Raw genomic sequence first — 20,796 nt, forward strand, 5'->3', positions numbered from 1 at the left:
GGCATTGAAAATGCTCAAAAAGCCCGCATGTAGCCATTGCCCCGATGGCCTACATGTGTTGCATCGGTGAGGTCACATTCATATTCTGTGCGATAACCCCCACTATAGTTGTTAGGACCTGTTGCTGCTGTTGCATCAAGAGCAACATCTACTCTAATCTATCTGGGGGAGGGGCTGCCTGAGGTATGGGTGGTGCCAACGAAGAAGAGTGGTTCTGACCTAGAACCGGTAGCACACTTGGTCGTGGCCCATTTGTAGGGCCGGTGGCCGGTTGTGAGTCTGGCATTGTCTCGCTCCCTGGACCCAAACTAGGGCCCTGCTGGCTATCATTCGGGAGAGGGGCTCCATCAACCAACTCGCTAGGTGGAAGATGTGCCATGTTCCGATTGGTTTTGGGAGGCATTCCCCATATACAACATAGGGTACAATATTCATGATATTAGAGTGATATCGTACATACATCATCAACTTTTCTAAACATTCCATGCATTACTAAAATAAAAGGAGCTCCATGCATTTCATTAAATAAAATTTGTCACAGATACATATGGTATAACATTACATGTACTATGACAGAGAATGTACGATGGCTGACTAAAACAAAAGGATTTCATCATTTACAACTCCAACCAGTAAACTAAGCCTATCTAAGGCTACTACAAAAAGTAACTACTAACTACACTCCTAATCCTCTGATTCTGGTGAAGGTGGAGGTGCTCCCTTATCCTGCATGCAGCATAGGAGGGCTTTCATATTGCAAGACATCTTCTTGAATTTCTTCTTCAGATATTCTTGATTCTCCTCAATCTTGGCCAGGCGAGCTTCATGAGCAGCCCGATCCTGGCGTTCTTCTACCTGTTCCTCCTCCTCACTTTCTTCTTCTCCTTCAATCTCCTCCTCAATCTTATCCCCGAATTCCTCAAGTCGGGCCTGACACTGTCTGGGACCAATTTTCATATTGTTGAGGGTGGTCTCGTTGATGAGATGGATAGGGGCGAGATTTTCCATGTGGAGTCTAAATCCAAAGTTATGGGCAATCGTGCAAATTAGTCGGCTGAATGGGAGGGATGAATCCCCCCGAGCATATTGCGCCACCTTCACAATCTGGGTTAAGACAAGAGTGGGCAGGCACACCTTCTCTCCTTGTCCAACTCGGTACAGGAAATCCACCATAAATCTAGTGCATTCCGTGTGGTTGCTCCATCTAGGATACACGTTGTACGTGCATATGTGGTGGAGCAGGCGATAATCATCGATCATGCGTGTCATTTTGAGGTTGTTCTCCCGCCTCCACTCAATGAGTCGGCCGCAAAAGAAGTTTGTGCGGCAATCTCCCTCCCGTCCCTCAGTGAGGTTAGTCTCACTGGCATGCACAACACCACACTCTATTCCCATAATGCGGGCTATGATGTTCACGTCAACTCTAGTTTCTGTTCTCCCCAGGGGAATAGTTAATTAGAGAGGATCAAGGGTCAGGTCCCTTATGTGCGCGTAGAAGACCCGTACAAAGCCCTCACTAGCATGCGATTTTCCTTCAAATATGGGGCCCCACCCATTCTCCAAAAGGTGGTCGATCATTGGGTACATCCCAAATAACTTCTCATCCGCATAAGCTTCAAAGACAATTCTATGTTGGCGGAACTTACCAAGTTCAATGCTCGCCAGTAGAGGCCTCTCTATCAAGATTTCAGGGTCAAGGTCCGCTTTGACCTCCGCTCGGTGCTCGAACTTGCCCCGGTAGTTGTCTTCTTCTGAGAATGACTCAGACGACTTGGTCCGGCCTCGTCCGGGGCCGTTTATTTCTTCCCCATAAGGGAAAGGTGCGTCAAAATGGAGAAAATGGTGGCCACTATCTCAAAAAGGGCCATGTACATGGAAGGGAGTATGGAAAGGAGGGTTTTCAAGGAGATGGGTGTTTTGGAGCCCTAGGGGATAGATTTGTGCTAAAATGAGCAAGAGAAGAGAAATGCAAAGGAAGATTAGGAGAGATTTTGGTGAAGGGGTGTAGGATGTAAAGAAAAAGATGGATTTAGAAGTCTAGAGATGGAGATTTGAGAATAAGGGAAGGTTTTTGGGGAGTTTGGAGGGCTAGAAGGGTTTAGAAAGGGTTAAAAATGAACAAAGGGGGAGTGGTAGGGCCATTTAAGTGGAACCCCACATGTGAGAGGGGCCCACATGATCGGGCCGGCGGCGGAGTGCCGCTGATCTCACGGTGTCACCGCGCTTCGCTAAACAGTCCGGCGGTGCGCCGCCGACCCTGTGGGGTCGCCGCTCCCCACTGGCATTTCCGGCAGTGCGCCACCGATTGCGTGGGGCCACTGCCCCCCTCTGGTCTTTCCGGCGGTGCCCCCGCCGTTCGGCGGTGGCCACCCCCCTCGGGCCGATGTCCTCGCTCTGTGGGACCCCCTACGCCACATTAAACTCGTTGGTTTGAGCCTTAAGCCGGTCGAGCCCACTCATCGCAGTCCAATGAATGTTTAATCGTGTCTTCTGGATCCGTCTTAGATTCGAAATTCGTCAACTGATGACCCAAATCTGTCAATTGATGACCTAGAGGTGACTTAGGTCACTACTCATGATCTAAGTCCCTCAGTTATAAGTTGATGATGAAACTACAGTGCTTGGTCTCGTTTATTGGCGAAACCTTGGGATTTTAATATCATCTCTAAATTTCATTGCCCCCTTCCCAAGTTAGAGTGCGTCAGAGTGCGTTGTGATAACCTATTACTCCAGGTCCAGTTTAATCCAATTCATGCTCTAATTCCAACTTGTAACGTCCTGAATTTCGAGGGTCGAGTAAGGCTTGACTCCTGAGATTCCGAACATCACTTATGTCCTATGGAAGATAGTTTTCTAATTTCTTCCATGTTGATTGATTAAGCATGCATGAAATTTTATGAAACGGCGTATCATACTCTATATTTAATGAAGTTAAGCAAGTGCGGAATTCTAAAACATGTCTATGTAAGTATGCAGATGTTTCACAAAATTTCTTCCAGAGTATGAGTACGTGACCGGGTTCAATATATACATATATAATTTCAAAATGTACAAAATATGGTATTGTAAATGTGTTCAACTAAGCCCAGATGTCCAGTGTTCCCTGCGTAACGGTACGTGGCCTACATCGGCCTGTCCAAGAGTTGGAAGTAGGAGAATTCCTCCTCCTCATCCAAGAAGTCCTACTCCAATGCATAGATGTCATCCGTACCTGCATTTAAATCAGTGACTAGTTGGTGTTTTAAAACATCATCCCAGAGTGGGAGTGAGTGATCAACTCAGTGGTTCTATAAGGCAAAAGTGACACATGTTATCAAGTCAATCAAAGCAGTAATGATAAGGAAATCATAGTAGTCACTTCATAACTATTCTTTTTAATGCAGGAATGGAGTGTAAGTAATGATGCATGCCCCCACCCATCGACACTCCCTCAATACGCGACTTCGACCTCTTGTTTCGCATATGATAACACTTCCTCAATTGTACAACTCCAACACCTTTTGGCCACGTTCTAACTAATGCGGTGCGATGCATGGTCATGTTAGCCAAGTGATTAATTATGCTCATTCATTCAGTAAGTTTGAGAAGTTAGGGTACCTCTCTTTTTAAATATTGACCCCAAATCGAACATTAAGGATCAGACAACCGCAACAGTCCTCTTCCTGTGTTCTAGATCCATCTAGGTTTGTCACTCCTAGATAAACACATACGATTGGCAAGTTGCAAGAAGTGGTGTTCACGGTCACTACGGGGAGGCTTGTCACCCAAGCTTAGGCCGACAGCGTGATCACGGTATCCCATACCACCATGCCTAGCTCACGAGTCTTAAGGATCATGGTACCATGGTTAAAGATGGGTCTTTACATTGTTGAGGGGTACCTTAGATTCAAACAGTCGTGTCTATACATGGTGAACACAGAATAGGTTAACTGGTTCGTTAGGCAAACTCGATTGGTATAGGCGTATGCCGACCTAATCGACATGTACCGCATAACCGCCCCTCGTAGCCTAGCCACTATCGGTAGTCGACGTATGACTCGGATCTTTCAAGTTTACCCGAGATGGCAGACTAGTTCGGCCACCCCAAACATGGGCGTTTACCGATTGCCTAGACTATGATTGTAGCCCCATTCCTATCCACATGCTACTAACATCCACGTGTAATTCATATAAGTATTTGACAAGACATCCTAGTGAATTTCTCATTTGGGCATTTCATCAAACACATAGTCCAGGTTAACTACAACTCGCACTTTATCAATTAGTTACATAGAGAAAAATATACGTATGCATAAGACAATAAAGAATCCTACCTTAATACTCATAATGTGAACAAATCATCAATGATTTTTCATTTAGACAATTTATCAAACACATAGACTATGTTAGTTACAACATACGTTTTATCAATTCATTTCACAGAGAAGTCTATATGCATATGACAACGATAAATCTTAAATTAACAATCATGGCAAGCACTAGTCATTTTCTATTTCTCATTTAGACATTTCATCAAATACATGGGTTACATCATTTACTTATCACAAGCCATAGGTGTATCTCATATAGAAATCGACGTGTTTAAGATAATACGGTAGTAATTGCGGCAAACATAAATCATTAGCTATACTGAAAGCATTGATAAACCATAACCTAAGCATTTATAGTCCACACCTTTCAGTAACATGGTCGATTCGAACACGGTCCTAAGACTATGTTTCCAAAAATGAAACATCGGGCGCCTAAACGATTAACTGGGTTAGGCAGGTGGAAGAAAAACAATATGGGAGATCTATATCACTATTAGGGTTGGTATTTCCTACCCTACATTGTAGCCGGAAGCATCTCGGTCATGAAACACGGTGGTGATTAGGCCTGTGGATGCGCGGGGGAAGATCTCCTACAGTTGCAGCAAATTTCCCCAAGTTTTCCTTCCTCTACTCTCTCTTTTCTCTTCTCTCTCCCCTTAGAGTTTGCGAAATTCGTATGTGAGAGAGAGAGAGAGGGTGATTTAGGAGCTATTTATAGCCCCAGATGGGGTGCAAATGGCCCCAGGGCCACCTTATACTATGTTTATACCCTGTGGGTGGCCGTTTCTAACAAACAGGGCCCTCAGGGAGGCCCACCTCTCATCTGCATCACAGGGTACACTCCCTGACAATGGATCCATGCTAGGACATGATTTCGGTGCGATCGGATAAGCCGATTGACTGTGGAGAACCTGTGTCAGTTTAACAGTCATACATGTTAAATCGGGGCCACGGTTATACGAATGTGCAGGGAAATTTTCTTTCTCCATGTGTGAAGTTTGGACACAAACTGACAGTCCGAAATCCTTAATTTTGTGTAATAGCAGACGACCCAATTCACTTAAGTTTCAATTCATTTTCTAAGGATATTTGCATTTCTTATGCTCTTAACTCACAGCTTAAGTTTAAAATTTCTGGACACTATTTGGGCTTGATTCCCGCAATGGTTGTCAAGCCCAGCAGGACAGACATTGTCCTACATTTTCAAGGTCATCAAACCCTTGACGTGCGGTCTAGGTTCGTTACAGAGTTTCAGTGTACTCCTGAGAGCGATAGGCCATTGGGATTTTTCCTAGGTCTTCAGGTGGCATTGAGCCAGTGGCACTCCTGATTCTAGGCCTTCCCATTTGTAAAAATGGTGGCCTAAGCTTAACCCATCGTCTGCTTAGCATTTATGTAAATCTCGTCTAAATTATACTACCGGTGTGGTCCTTGGGTTGTTCAGCCTGAGGTTATACTTAGGTCTTTGCACGGATTTTTTCGGGACGTTACAACGTATCTTGGGTGAGATCTTCAGTCACGTCCGTATCTTGGACGTTAGTCTCCCGACTCGGCACTTGGAGTGTCCTCACCCAAGCTCAGCCTCATCCTGTTTAGACTCAAGGCCGAGTACTAGTAGTCAGAGTCAGTCGAATAATTTGCCTCAGACTCAGATGGGAGCATAGCTTGGTTGTTTCACCAATGTGAATTATTGAACAAGGATCATAACTTAGAGTCATGATTCGCCGGTAGCGGACTTGGCCACACTGAACCTTCATAGCTTCCTGAGGTCTTCCCTCTGATTATCGAGATCTGTAATCTGCTTGACTTGTCGGATTAGATTTTCCTATAATAGAAGCCCCCTACTCTCTTGGTCGAAGCTTAGACTTAGAAAGTAAATGCATTTCAAATTCCTGGGAAACGAGATGACGCCTTCGTATCTTTGCTCATGATGTCGACTGGGATAATCAGAGTGTAATTACTGGAATGTCTGTACTTCGGGTTATGCGTGATTGTGTGGCAGCTTGTAAGTGCTATAGTTTATATCCCTGTTTGTTGTCAAATTTGTGGTGCCAAAATCACTGTTATGTTATATATAACCTGCTTAAGTGAAGCTCTCTCAAGGATCAACATACATGAACAAGCTAAGCTCACATCAAGCAAAGCTCTCAAGTACAAGACTCAGGATCTTGAATGAAAGAACTGATCACAAGACAAGACTCTTGAATGCAAGAACTGCTCACAAGACTCAAGCTGAAAAGAAAAAGAAAGTACAAGGCAAGACTCAAGCTGAACTCAAGACTCAAGCTGAAACCCAAGCCACTTTCATGATTGAGCTACTTCAAGGTTTAGTCTACATCAAGACTTCAAGGCTCATTCTTCATGGTCTCTTGTTTCAATGTCCATACTTCATGATTGAGGTTTGTTTGACCATAGGATGACCTTAGAAGTAGGTCATTTCAGATACATAAGTCGAATGTTATTTTACATGTGATTGGTCTGTTCTTCGACCAGTCTTAGGTCTGCTTCGACTAGTCCTAGACTTGCTTCGACCAGTCTAAGAATTTCCTGGATCGATCGTAAGTTTGTTACAAATTCCGGATAAAATCTAGCCTTCGACTAGTCACGGAATGCATTCGACCGATCGTAGGAACAAGTGTTTACGCATCTTCGACCGATCGTAGAATCTACGACTCGAAGTCGAGCGATATTCAGGACCTACGACCGGTCGAAGGAAACCTACGACCGATCGTAGGTGAACTACGACGATCGTAGGAGGGCTACGACCGATCGTAGAACGGTCAAAGTAAATCCCCGGATTTTTCAAATATCTGTTAGAGCTTCGACTAGTCGTAGAGCACTCTAGACGATCGAAGACCCGATCTTCTCACCTATAAATAGTGCACGAATCTCGGAAGAAATCATCGATTTAATTATAGTATTCAAGCCAATCTTCGTCGAACTTCGAGAGATAATTTTGTGCTCCATCTAAGCTAAGTGTGCTTATTTAATATCTTCTTTCCTTAGCTTTATTTTAATTGATTTTGTTTCTTATATTCCAATCTGATTTGATAAAGAGGAATTGTTATTCCCTTTCTTTGGAATCAAAATCAATTAAGGCAAGCCCTGTTTGGTTTAATTTAAAATCAATTAGATCTATAACCATTGTAATCGAGTACTGGACATTGAACTTGGACATTCAATCATCTACTCGACTTAGTTCTGGGTTGCTACAACGAAGAAGATATTCGTATTTTACATATTGTAAATTCCTTTCTATTATTTTGGTTTCTTTCAAGATTTGCGGAAAAATCTTGTTATTTTGGTTATCCGAGGAGAGCCAGGAAAACTCGAAGTGGGGTTTTTTAATTGTGTAAGCCCACATACAAAGACACAATTGTAAGGGTTTTGGGTGAACCTGGGAAAACCTATCTTTAGTGAACGCTAATATCCCCTGTGTGAGGATATTAGGAGTGGAGTAGCTTTTTGTGTGGCTGTTGTATAACAGTTGGTGAACACACAGGCGAACCACTATAATCCCTTGAGTTGTGGTTGATTGATTTATTCTTTTAATCTTTTAATTAATTTTTGTGGGATGTATGTATGGTGGTGAATGTTGTAATTATTTCAAGCTTTGTGAGAATGTTGTAATAGCTTAGAATTTACTTTCTGCTATTCCTTTATAAGCTTGATTTTCAATTTCATTTGAAAGTTGTTCCAGCAAGGTTGCCCTGCCATTTTTATGGTGTATGGCTGTCCCTAGAACAATACATCTTTAATTACAAGTTATTTCAATTCAGTTCATATTTGTTTTTGTATTCCTCTTCGATTGAGACTTGATACAAAGACCTTTCTAGAAATAAGGTTGTCCTACCATAAACTCTGTTTTTGGTGTAAGGTTGTCCTTAGAATAACGTTTGTATCAACCTCTCAAGATCTGAATCTTGAGGTTGTTTTTCTTTCCTGCATTATTATTTAATTTGGCTATCATTTTCTTTATTATTCCGCTGTTATTAGTTTTTATTTGGCATTGTCCTATTCACCCCCCCTCTAGGACATATAGCTTGGCCTTTTCACAGCTACAACCCTTTGGACTTCAATCTTTGGACGAAGGACGTGTGGCGATGGTTACGATTAATAATCGACGGAGCGAAGGAGACGGTGCCACGTGCCCATGGGGAGGCGAGAGGCCGCCAGCACCATAAATAGCATTTAATGCTGAGATGACTCTACCCTTAGAACATGGACTCAAACGTATCATCTTTCTCCACGTATCCCTTGGTGTTAGCACTGAGGTGCCTTAGCTTCAGAGACAGTTGCCTGCAATGATGACGCGGAGTAATGGGGGGGGGGGGGGGGTTATATAAACTCCTCCCATTCTCATTCATACACTTCTTTTGCATCTCTCGCTCTCTCGCTTTCCATTTCCCTTACTTTTTTTTCCTTTCAAATCGCCCTCTACCAGAAAAAGGATTTTCGTCACCAGATGAAGGGTTTCCAACAATTGGAGAAGGGATTCTACTCAGAGGAAGCCGTCGGAGTTGTAAAATTTTCTGCCAAAGAAAATTGCTTGCAGCGTTGTGAGTCTTCCATCACTTAAGACTTTTTTCTTACATAATGTCGAGTAATTATAATGAAGTAGAAGAGGTCCAAGGAGCTGGTTCTAACTCCGGACCAGAGACCACCGCCTCAGGGCCCGGAGACTCCAAAGGCCCTTTTGAGGCCATACCACTTGGCATCTCGGCCCAGGGAACCATGGGTTGTAGGGCCAAAGGCAGTAATAAGAGGTCGAAGAGGGCTCTCAAAGATCCCACGGGGCGGTCGAAGGCAGGCCGAAGCCGTTGGTCCCCGGGGTTTGATCCTGGTAGAGTCCTAGATGGCCTAACTCCGCAAAGATTATCAGATTCCTGATTCGGTGCACATTTGAGCCCCTGCCCCACAGACCAAGCGAGCTTTCCTGCCGAGGGGGAGATTGCCATCTGCACCAATGCCCTTTAGTGCAGGCTTCAATTCCCCATCCATCCATTCGTGCGTAAACTAATTGCACAGCTGGGAGTGGCGCCGGGCCAACTGGTCCCGAACTCCTGGAGGATCCTCGTCTCCACCTTTATTCTCTAGCATCGAGTGAAGAGCCAGAGGCTGACGCTGAACGAGTTCTTATTTTTGTACATGCTAAGTACGACAGGTTGGAGCCGGCATGGTACTACTTCTTGGCTAGGTCTCCATGCATCCCGGGTCTGGTAACCCAACTTCCTACTTCCAACAAGGATTGAAAATGGAAGTGGTTCTGGGCCTCGGGGGAATGGGAGGCCCCTGCCTCTGAGTTAGATGGATTACGGGTTTGGGTCCCCACCAAGTTTGCCAACCCAGGTCAGGAACTTCTTTTCATCGCATTTTATGCTTGATTTGTCCTTCTGTGTTTTAACTCGAGCTCTGCCTCTGCTTGTAGTTCAGCTGAAAGGGGCCCCAGACCTCTCTCCTCTCCAACAGCAGCAGGTTGCTCGAGCCAGATTGCTCGTTAGGGACCAACGCGTCTGGTTTGAACTCATTAACGGGGAGAACCTGGTGTCGTCTGGTTTATGTAGACTCCAGTCCACACTCTTCGCTCTGGGTAAGCAGGATAAGGGTCCTCAGAGATTGTTTGCTAACATTCAGTAGATTTTACTTTGGCTGATTTCTTTCATTTTTAGGCAGGAATGGAGACAAGTGGCTCAAAGAGGAGGAGGCCAATTGTGCCATGCCCTACGATGGACATAGTCCTCTCATCCAAGCCTAGGACGAAGGTGACGTCGAAGAAGAGGAAGACTTCCGAGGCTGAGCCTGTTCTGGCTGCAGCCATGACCATCCCAGCTTCCGAAGCTGGATTCTTTTCGGCTGCAGTCATGACCTTCTCAGCCGATGCCATGCCTGCCACAACCCCAACCGATGTCGATCTTGCCACTGCCCCTATCCTTACTCCCAAAGTATGAGCCCCCGAGGTCCTCGTCGGAGTTGAGCCTATCACCATCTCAATGCCGACTCCAGAGGAGCAAGCCCCTGAGGTTTCACCTTCGGTCCTTGCGGGTCCCCCCAGGATAGGGAAAGAGGTGGTCGGGGAGACTCTGGATGCTGACATCCCCGCATGATCCGTATCCTGCCGCGATGTTGCTGAGGCTGAGCTCTTAGCCGGCCGAACCGACAGCCTAGTCGGATACATTGTCACGCTCGAGGCGGCCGCCCTAGATTCTATAGCCAATGGGGTTGGAGGAGCTTCCAAACCCACTCCTCTAGAGACTCTGCCTCTTGGTTATCACATGGCTTTGCTGAACCCTTGGGCAGCCAAGCATGTGCCAGAATCGAGGATAGCCGACACCCTCTCCCAAAGTTGCGTCAAGTTCATGAATGACTATGCAGCGGTTTGTTACTATGGATAATAATTTTGTGGATAATTATTTTTTAACCTTTTATCCTTTAGTCAAGGGCGTAGTTACATGTGTTGGTTGTTGCGTGATAATTTGTTGGTCAACCCCGCACGAATGGCGTGCGACCCTTAGTTGTTTTTGTAGATCTTTTAATATATGATGAGCTGACCCCTTCTTTAAGGGATCGGTTCACCTATGGGTTTTTGTCTCTGCATATGAGAGGACCCCTTTGTAGATTTTCATGGATTAAAGAGCCAACCCCTTCTTTAAGGGATCAGTCCATTGAGCTTGCCTCGCTTATAAGAGGCAATTCTTTTTGTTTGTAGATAGACCACACAAGTGGACCATGTAGAAAGAGACTTTTATTAAGAGCCTTAAAAGGATAGTAGCTCTGAGCTATACATTTATTGAAAGCCTTTAATGGCCAGTAGATTCTCATAGATAGTAGATCTTCAGGTGCTCAGCATTCTAGGGATGGGGGAGCTGACGCCCTTCGAGATCTTCTAAGTGGTAGGAGCCCGACTTGGTTGACTTGACCACGCGATAAGGCCCTTCCCAGTTTGGTCAGAGTGTCCCAGCCCCCGGCTCTACTGTATTCTGGAGGACGCGGCGGAGGACCAAGTCTCCTGACTGGAACCACCTCGTTTTGACCCTGGAATTATAGAACTACGCCACCTATTAATGCCAAGAGGTGACTCAGAGTCTGACAACGTCTCTGGCTTCCTTGAGCAGGTCAAGGTTTGCTGCAATCTGCTCGGCATTCTGATCCTCTTGGTAGTTTCTGACCCGAGCTATCAGGAGGCCGATCTCGACTGGGACGATCGCCTTTAAGCCATAAGATAGTGAAAATGGAGTCTCTCCAGTAGACGATTGTGCTGTAGTCCTGGAGCCCAAAGGATGAATGGGAGCTTATCTACCCAGTTGCCTTTCGCTTTTTCTAACTTAGTCTTGAGAGGGTGCTTGATGGCCTTGTTTACAACTTCGACTTGTCCATTGGACTGCGGGTGTTGAGGCGAAGTGTATGCATTTGAGATGCTGAGCCCCCTGCATATGCCTCAAAATCTATTATTATCAAACTGCTTCCCGTTGTCAGAGACGATGGTGTGCGGGATTCCGAATCGACAGATGATATTCTTCCAGATGAAGTCGATCACCTTTTATTTTGTAATCTTTGCCACTGGTTCGGCCTTAGCCCACTTAGTGAAATAGTCGACTGCTACGATAGTGAACTTAACTTGTCCTTTTCCAGTGGGTAGAGGTCCAATGATGTTGATTCCCCATTGAGCAAACAGCCATGGTCCGCTCATAGGGGTCATATCTTCCGCAGGCTGCCTTGGCATGACAACAAACCTCTGACACTTGTCACATCTCTGGACATAGTTTTTGGAGTCTTCCTGAATGGTCGACTAAAAGTACCCCTAACGGAGTATCTTCAGAGCTAAGACGGGATCACCAGAGTGGTTTCTGCAAATTCCCTCATGAATTTCTCGGATCACATAGTTTGCTTCATCGAGTCTGAGGCACCTAAGGTAGGGGTGTGAATGCCCCTTCTTGTATAGGACTCTTAAAACTATGTATCGTGCAGCTCTGATCTTCAGGCGTCGGGCCTCTAGTCTGTCCTGGGGGACTTCACCAGATGTGAGGTAGCTGTAGATTTGGTCCATCTAACTCGGAGTAGTTTCCACCAGATTCATCATCTCCTGATCATCCTCGTCGATGCTCAGACTATCCAGAAATTTCATAAGGACAATCCTAAGAATCTTTCCTTCTATAGTTGAGGCTAACCTTGCGAGGGCGTCCGCCCAAGAATTTTCTGTCCTTGAAATCTGATTGATGATGCAGCTCCAGAACTTCTCTATCAACTTCCTGGCCTCGGCCAGATAAGCCACCATCTTGGTTTCCTTGGTCCAGTACTCGGTGGAGATATGATTTATAACAAGTTGAGAATCACATCGCACCTCAAGAGAATGAACCCTCAGACTAGCTGCTAGTTTGAGTCCAGCCAACAAGGCATCGTACTCTGCTTCATTGTTGGAGGCTTTGAATCCGATCCTGATAGCGTACTGGATGGAGGTTGAATCGGGCGCAACCAGGACAATCCTCGCCCTTGCGCGCTTAGAGTTGGACGACCCGTCCACATAAAGGATCCATCTACGCTCACTGTCTGACGCTACGTCTTGGATAAGTGGGGGATCTGGGGAGGTCGTGGGGATTGCCTTCGAGTCTGCGTCTGCCATCTCTGTATTCAGAGTGGTGAACTCTGCTATGAAATCAGCCATAGTCTGACCCTTAATTGCAGTTCTCAGCCAATACCGGATGTCAAACTCCCCGAGTTCTATCGGCCACTTGGTTAATTGTCCTGACACCTCGGGCTTTGGAAGGACTTGCCTGAGGGGGGAGTTGGTCAGGACCACAATAGTATGTGCTTGGAAATATGGACGCAGCCTTCGTGCCGATAAGACTAAGCTGAGCGCCAACTTCTCCATACTTGGGTACCTAATCTCAGCGGGTACCATTGCCTTGCTTACATAGTAGACAGGGTACTTCCTGCCCCCAACATCCTTAATAAGTGCAAAGCTGACGGCCGAGATGGATACCTCCAAATATAGGAAAAGGGGCTCACCCTCTTCCGGCTTGGAAAGTAGGGGAGGTGAGCCCAAGTATTGTTTTAGCTGCTGTAATGCACTTTGAGGTCCACTCGGCCTTCTTATAACCCTTCAATTGTTGGAAAAAGGGGAGGCACTTATCCGTGGCTTGAGATATGAATTGACCGAGTGCTGCTACCCATTCGGTGAGGCATTGGATTTCCTTTGTTGTCTGGGGCAAGCTCATGTCAAGCAGTGCCTTGATCTTCTTGGGATTCGCCTCAATGCTCCTCTGGCTAACTTGAAACCCAAGGAACTTGCCTAAGCCGACTCCGAAGGCACACTTGGAGGGATTTAGCTTCATGCGGTACTCCTGGAGGATCAAGAAGGTCTCTCCAAGGTCCGCGATGTGGTTAGACGCTCTGATGCTCTTCACTAGCATGTCATTGACATAGACTTCCATGGTCTGACCGATCTGCTTGGCAAACATTTGGTTCACCAGCCTCTGATATGTCGCTCCAGCATTCTTCAGGCCAAAGGGCATGACCCGGTAATAGTAGAGACCTTTATCTATGACAAAGGTCATCTTTTGCCTGTCTGAAGGGTGCATCGCGATCTGATTGTACTCGGAGTAGGCGTCAAGGAAGGAGAGCTGCTCGTGTCTAGCTGTGTTGTTCACCAATTGATCAATCTAAGGTAGGGGGAAGCTGTCCTTGGGGCAGGCCTTGTTCAGGTCCGAGTAGTCTACACAGACCCGTCACTTTCCGTTAGCTTTCTTCACAAGGACCACGTTTGCGATCTAGTCTGGATAATGCACTTCCTCGATGAATCTGACGTTGAGGAGCTTTGACACTTCATTTGCTATAGCCAAGTACCTCTCGGCATTAAACACTCTCCTCTTCTGCTTTACTGGCCTGTGGTCCAAGTCCACGTTCAGCCTGTGGACCATAACATCGGGGGAGATGCCCGACATGTCTTCGTGCAACCATGAGAAGATGTCCTTATGCTGCTGTAAGAAAGTCAACATCTGAGACCTCTATTCAGAATTTAGCGATGATCCAAGCTGAATAGTTCTGCTTGGGTCAGTTTCCTCGAGCAGGATGGTCACCAAGTCCTCCGTGAAGTCATCTTTTGTAGGAGCTCTGGGGTCGAGGATGTTCACAGTGAGGGCCTGCTTCACTGAACCCTTCCTTACTGCCATAGAATAACACCTCTGAGCCTCGCACTGATCACCTCGGAGGTATCCAACTCCCTCTATGGGGAACTTCATCATGAAATGGTAGGTGGACACGATTACCCTCATCGCGTTAAGGGAAGGTCGACCCAGTATCACATTATGTACCGATGGTACATTTACGATGAGATCTACCAGAAGCGTGACCTGATGCTGCCCTTCCCCTGTTGTCATGGGGAGGGAGATGGCTCCCTCAGAGATTACTTTATCTCCGGCAAAACCATGTAGCGGGGTCTTCACAAGTCGGAGGTGTGACCTGTCACCCATTCTTTCGAACGCCTCGGAGTAGATAATGTCAGTCGAACTTCCGGTGTCAATCAGGATGTGCTAAACCTTGTGGTTAACAATAGTTATTGCCACCACCAGGGCATCATTGTGCGGATGTTGAATTCCAAGCACGTCATCCTCTGTGAATGTTAAGCTGCAGGGGCTCACTCGGAGTTCTTTCCTTGGTCGAAATGTAATACTCTAGGTCTAAGCTCTGGGAATAAGCTTTGCGAGCCTTATTCGAGTCGCCTCCACCAGATGAACCCCCATAAATGGTGCGTATCTCAGTGGGATCTTCAGCAGTCTTGCTCAGCTACTCTTCTCCCCGAGCTGACTTTTCTTACTTAGCGTATCGTCGCAGGTGACCCTTATGAATGAGGGTCTCGATCTTATCCTTGAGATCCACACAGTCGCTCATATTGTGACCATGATCACGATAAAAACGGTAGTACTTGCGCTTGTCTCGCTATTCTGCATCAGCCTTCATGCAAACTGGCTAATACAGGAGTTTTTGAGCCCTAATGTCAAGCAGGATCTGCTCCGGGGATATGTTGAGGGGAGTGTAGGAGCAGAACTTGCTTTCAGGCCTCCTGCTTAGTCGGCGATCGCAAGAGGCACGATCGTCTAGCTTCTTGCTGGATGACTGAAGCTCTTCATTCCTCGATCTCTTTTCCTTGGATGATTGCTTGGCTACTTGGAAATTCTTGCGAGAGTTGGAGAACTCCTTGGCATTGGTATACTTCTGAGCTCGGCTGATGAGCCCAGCCGAAGTAGTCGGCGGATTCTTCCCAATCGAGAAGACGAACTTTCCCTTTCTGAGTCTGTTGAACGTGGCGGAGAGTGTCATCTTGTTGTCATAGTCATCTACTAACAGCGTATCCTCATTGAAGCGAGCGATGAAGTCCTTTAATGACTCCTTGCTCCCCTGTTTGAGGGTAAATAGATGGGTAGTCGGCTTTCGACTCTTCTTACCATAGATGAACTGGGTAAGGAACAATCTGCTGAGCTCTGCGAAGGAGCCGATTGACTTTGGCTTAAGCTGTCGAAACCAACTCCGAGCAGACATGGAGAGGGTTATCGAGAAGGCTCTGCACATCATTGTGTCTGTGGCCGACTGGATCTGCATCCACGAACGGTAGGACTCCACATGTTCTGACGGGTCTCCAAACCCATAGTATTGGATGACTAGAGGCATCCTGAACCTCTGTGGCATCACCTCATCCATGATTTTTAAGGTGAAGGGAGGCTCGGTCTTATCCATCATCGCCTGGACAACAGTTGGGACGGATGCAGACTGCTGATTCTTCTGAAATGTCTTAAACTAGTCGCGGAGTTCCTTAAGGTGAGCTTCCCAAGGATTCTGATTCTCAACTACTGTCTCTTGAGAGGCCTCAGTCACCTCGAGCACTCTGTCCTGTCTTCTCCTCTCTAGTCGATGGCGGAGGTCAATGGGGGCCAGAGCCAAAGTTGCAGACACATAGGATGTCATGCCCCAAACTCAAAAACCGGGCTCACAAAATTCTCGATCGCTGAACCTGATGCTGACAGCCTTCATAGTACCCCATTCTCAGCTCCCAGCGCACATACGCCATATTCTGATCCTGAGATCTTACAAGGAGGATTTTCCAACATATATTTATCTTATAAGAAGCATAACCACAAGTTTATCCAAATCACAAAGGCAACAACATCATCACATATCCACTAATATAAACAGTTGATTACAATGCTGAAAGGGAAATATATATATATATATATATCAAAAATCAAAACTCCGGAAGATGGCGTTCCAAGCTCAACGCTGCTGCGACCTAACGCCACCTGCACGCATTTATCGTACATAAGCTTATAGAAAGCTTAAAGGGCAGTGTAAGTGTGTGTGATGCACGTGCCAAGCATATAGATATCAGAGTAAGTGGAAATACTGGCAATCCATAAATCGTACAATATCAGAGTAATGCGGAAACATGCTGGTAAGTTCATGAATACCATCAGCCTTATCTAGGCTATGCGATGTAAAAACATAATAAGCCAATATCATATACTGAGGAAACAATGTAGATCAGCTATGTAATGCGGAGACATAATGAGCCAAATATCATATACTGAGGATGTAATACAATATACAAATCTTGACGAATCCATGAATGCAGTCAACCTCATCTAGGCCATATAAATGCAGAAACGTAGCAACCCAAAATGCCATATGCCGCAGATGCAGTATGTGGTGAGAATGAAATGACCAAGCTGGAGTATGAAGTCGGGATGATAATACGTAGTATCACAGGCTATGGGGTCCATCACAAGGGACTTCTATCCAAATCAGTCTCATACTTAAATTTGGATAAATAGGCTCAATGTGGTAAACTCCTGACCTTAGGTTGGTCGCGCGCCCCAACTGAAATTCTAGCTATTGCGAAGGTACACATCAATTAGTTGTGAACTACCAGCCGGAGTGGATAGTGAATGAATGAATGAATGAGTATAATGCTGAGTATGCAACTCCTACTCAATAAGTCTACATATTAGTACCGTACATCTCCAAGATCATTACCAGGGTTTATTACACTCATGCTAGCTTATCGCCCCTATTCGAGTGCATAACTGGGTAAGTGGAAGAGACCTCATTATTCGCCTGCTAATATCAGGCCCGGCTCATCGATAACGGACTCATTCCTTGAGCTGGTCAAACTAAACCTAGATATTGCCCTCTCACTCAGGTGGGTAAGGTCACACCCCCTCCCAACTGACCATGACACAATGAGAGACACGGCCTACTGGTATACGGCCCTCATGCGCTCATATATATCCACTTGGTCTCAACGTTGGGGCGTCTCCTGGCCATGGAGGTTTAGAGATTTTCACCTAGGGACATTTATGGTGACCGTATGTTAGAACTAAATATTTTCGGTGTCCCATCTGGCCATCCACGACATGCCTATGGAGGCCATGACCCTGATGTCGCTGAGGTGTATGGTGGTCATATCACAAAATGCAAGATGCATGAATCACACAGTTCAATCATGCATCAATCCTGCGCATACTGCGCGCTAATGTGGGGCAACTCCGTCTCTCAAGGAGTCCTATAAACAACGTGCCCTATGGCATATGCAATGGTCAATTAGATCTCATAAAAAATATGCAGGTGATGCGTATGGGCATGTATCATGATGCTATGCTGTCATATACTCATAATCGACATCGACAACTGACACCGACAATCAACATCGACAATCGGCTTCGGCAATCGGAATCGGCCTTGACAATCGGAAATGGCCTCGACAATCAGAATCGATAATTGGCCTAACAAAGGGCCTAAGGGAAGGTCACAATATGGACATTTAACCATCATCGCCTATCAATGTGGATATTTAACCATCATTGCTCCTAAGGAGTAGCCCACATAGAGCCAAACGTATAGTGGGGCCCATGACCCCATACAGAGGCCTAAATACACCACAATGGGCCTCACTCATGGGCCACATATACATCATGTCGGGCCTCGTCAAAAGGGCCACATATGCATCATAATGGGCCACATCTCAGGGCCTCATATACACTGCAATGAGCCACAACAATGGGCCTCAAATGAATCATATTGGGCCTCAACACATGGGCTATAAATACATCACATCGGGCCTCATATACATCAAGTGGGCCACATCAACGGGCCGCACCAATGGGCCTCATAAACATCAAGTGGGCCGCATCAATGGGCCTTAGATATGTCATAATGGGCCACATTGTAGGTGGGCCCTGCACAACAGATGGGTCCCATCGAGCAGACCACGTGGTTATAAAATACATACATCATGCGAGTCCCATAATCGGTGCGGATTCACAGCACATACATCACGTTGGGACCCATGATTGCTGGACAGCATGGATAAAATACATAATGGTGGGCCCCACTTGAAATTTAGATCCACCTCATTCTCTTTGTGATGCCATAAAATGATCTCTACGAAAGGTTGGACGGTATGGATACAACACATGTAACATGGTGTGTCCTACACTTGCTGACGGTGTGGATTAGATCCATAAATCTGGTGGGGCCCACCCTCACACGTGCCACACATGTGAGGTGGGTTCCCACGCCCTAAAAACGGACGGCATGGTTGAAACAAATACATCAAGGTACGTCCCATAGCACCAGCACCGATCATGCATGGATGGTGTGGATTACATCAAGGTGGGCATCTTCACATGTTTGGACGGTGCTGGATAAGATACATACATATAGGTGGGCCCCACCCTCACACGAGCCACATGTGTGAGGTGGCCCCACATCCAAGGAAAATGGATGGAAGGTGTGGATATGCACATACATCAACACTGGCCCACACAGCACCATCCTAATCAATGGACGGTGCAAATAAATCACAATCAAGGTGGTCCCAGATAAACGGTTGGGATATAACACATCCCTCATGATCGGGGCCCACAGAACTCCTGACGTCAGTACGTAGCTGAGGTATTTCAGCCAATCTGCGTCCCACATTAGGTGGGTTCCACGTGGGGCCCACCATAACATAATATTAAATTATTATATTATATTATAACACACACACACACACACATATGAAAAGGGGCTCCATTCCAACGTCCAGCATCTAGGCCTGCATGGACGGCTTGAATGCAAAACACATGCATCATGTGTGGGTCCCACGTGGGTGGGCCACACGTGCCAGACCAAGATGATATTTGCTTTTCCCCTCATCCAGGCCTCACCATCTGGACGATTTGGATGAGGCATGTCTGTTAGGTGGGGTCCAAACAAGTGGACGGAGTAGATAAAATGCATAGGTTATGGTGGGTCCACATGGACCAAGCTGATATTTGTTGCTTCCTTCCATCCTGGCTGGCCTAAAAATGGGTAGCAAGGCGGGCCCCATTCGCTGGGCGTCCAGAAAATCTGGACAGTCCAAATTGTTGATCACGTCAGGTGGGCCACACACAAATATCATCTCATTAATAAAGAGAGAATGAGGAGAGAGAGAGAGAGAGAGAGAGAGAGAGAGAGAGAGAGAGAGAGAGATGGTGTAGTTGAGGGACCCTACCACTATGGGCCCCTCTAGATCATAACACATATTAAAATAGGTCCCATCACAAGTGGGCCTTATATCAAGAATTAAGATCTAATGTTATGAACACCTACTGTTAGATCTTGGACTCCTCTTTCCACTGATGCGTTCTAGAGCTCTAAGGGATGAATTTCAATGGTGGAGATGATCTTTGGAGGGTGGGATTGGGTGGTGGGAAGGTGGGCCACACTTAGCTCTTTCTCATGGAGAGCTTGGACGTTCTCTCTCATGGTGAGGTTGCTTGGGAGTGAAGAGAGAGATGAGAGAGATGTGATGTAAGAGATGGGTGATGGATGGAGAGAGGGAGAGAGAGTTAACTTTAGGGTACTTGTGTAAGAGAGAGGTAAGGGTAGGGTATGGGTTGCTTGTACTTGACTTGAGGTATGATGTGTACTTGATTGATGAGATTGATTTGAAAGGTTCCTTGGATTTTTCAAATGCGCGGCGTTTTCCTCGAAATGAACGCAAGCCCACATCTCCTGGCCTAGGTATCATATCAGTGTGCGAGATACGGCGTCGAAACCGCGGTGACGGCATGGTCGCAAGGATACAAGTCTCGGGTTGAGCCGACTATGGAATACGGGATACGACTCGGGGTTGAACGCAAATGCCGATTACAGATCGCGGGTTGTCAAAATTCGAACGGGAGGACCGCGGAAGCGTACAGAATGGTGCGATCTAGGATACGGGTCTTACATAGGATGGCTCTGCATCTAGAGCAGGTTCCGGGGCTTGGGCGGACCGATTCTAGGACACTGCATTGTGTGTATGGTTGGGAGCTCGTGCGGACTGTGCCTGAGACCCCCTGACTCGAGAATTGACTTGCTGTGGTCGTTCCTTGGGTGCCGGGGTGGCTTCCACCATGTTAAGAGGTGGCTGCTAGTTTTGTTGTACCTTCATTCAACTGATTTCGTCCTTCAGCATCTGGACTTCGTT

At 46.3% G+C, this 20,796-nt stretch overlaps 3 protein-coding genes across 3 annotated transcripts; all 3 read right to left on the reverse strand.

Annotated features, from left to right (window-relative positions):
• Positions 1 to 12,354: 12,354 nt before the first annotated feature.
• LOC131244158 (uncharacterized) lies at positions 12,355 to 13,885 on the reverse strand. The gene is made up of 2 exons (XM_058243807.1): positions 13,475 to 13,885; positions 12,355 to 13,287 (listed from the first exon to the last, which is right to left on the reverse strand). The coding sequence occupies exons 1-2, from the start codon at positions 13,883 to 13,885 to the stop codon at positions 12,355 to 12,357; spliced, it is 1,344 nt and encodes a 447-aa protein (XP_058099790.1).
• Positions 13,886 to 14,074: 189 nt separating this feature from the next.
• LOC131244159 (uncharacterized) lies at positions 14,075 to 14,776 on the reverse strand. The gene is made up of 2 exons (XM_058243808.1): positions 14,384 to 14,776; positions 14,075 to 14,284 (listed from the first exon to the last, which is right to left on the reverse strand). Exons 1-2 carry the CDS (start codon positions 14,774 to 14,776, stop codon positions 14,075 to 14,077), a joined length of 603 nt encoding a protein of 200 aa, XP_058099791.1.
• Positions 14,777 to 15,272: 496 nt separating this feature from the next.
• On the reverse strand, positions 15,273 to 16,001 carry LOC131244160 (uncharacterized). Its single transcript, XM_058243809.1, has one exon. It carries the CDS (start codon positions 15,999 to 16,001, stop codon positions 15,273 to 15,275), a length of 729 nt encoding a protein of 242 aa, XP_058099792.1.
• Positions 16,002 to 20,796: the final 4,795 nt, after the last annotated feature.

Source organism: Magnolia sinica, chromosome 4 (genome assembly GCF_029962835.1).
Source record: "Magnolia sinica isolate HGM2019 chromosome 4, MsV1, whole genome shotgun sequence".
NCBI lineage: Eukaryota > Viridiplantae > Streptophyta > Magnoliopsida > Magnoliales > Magnoliaceae > Magnolia > Magnolia sinica.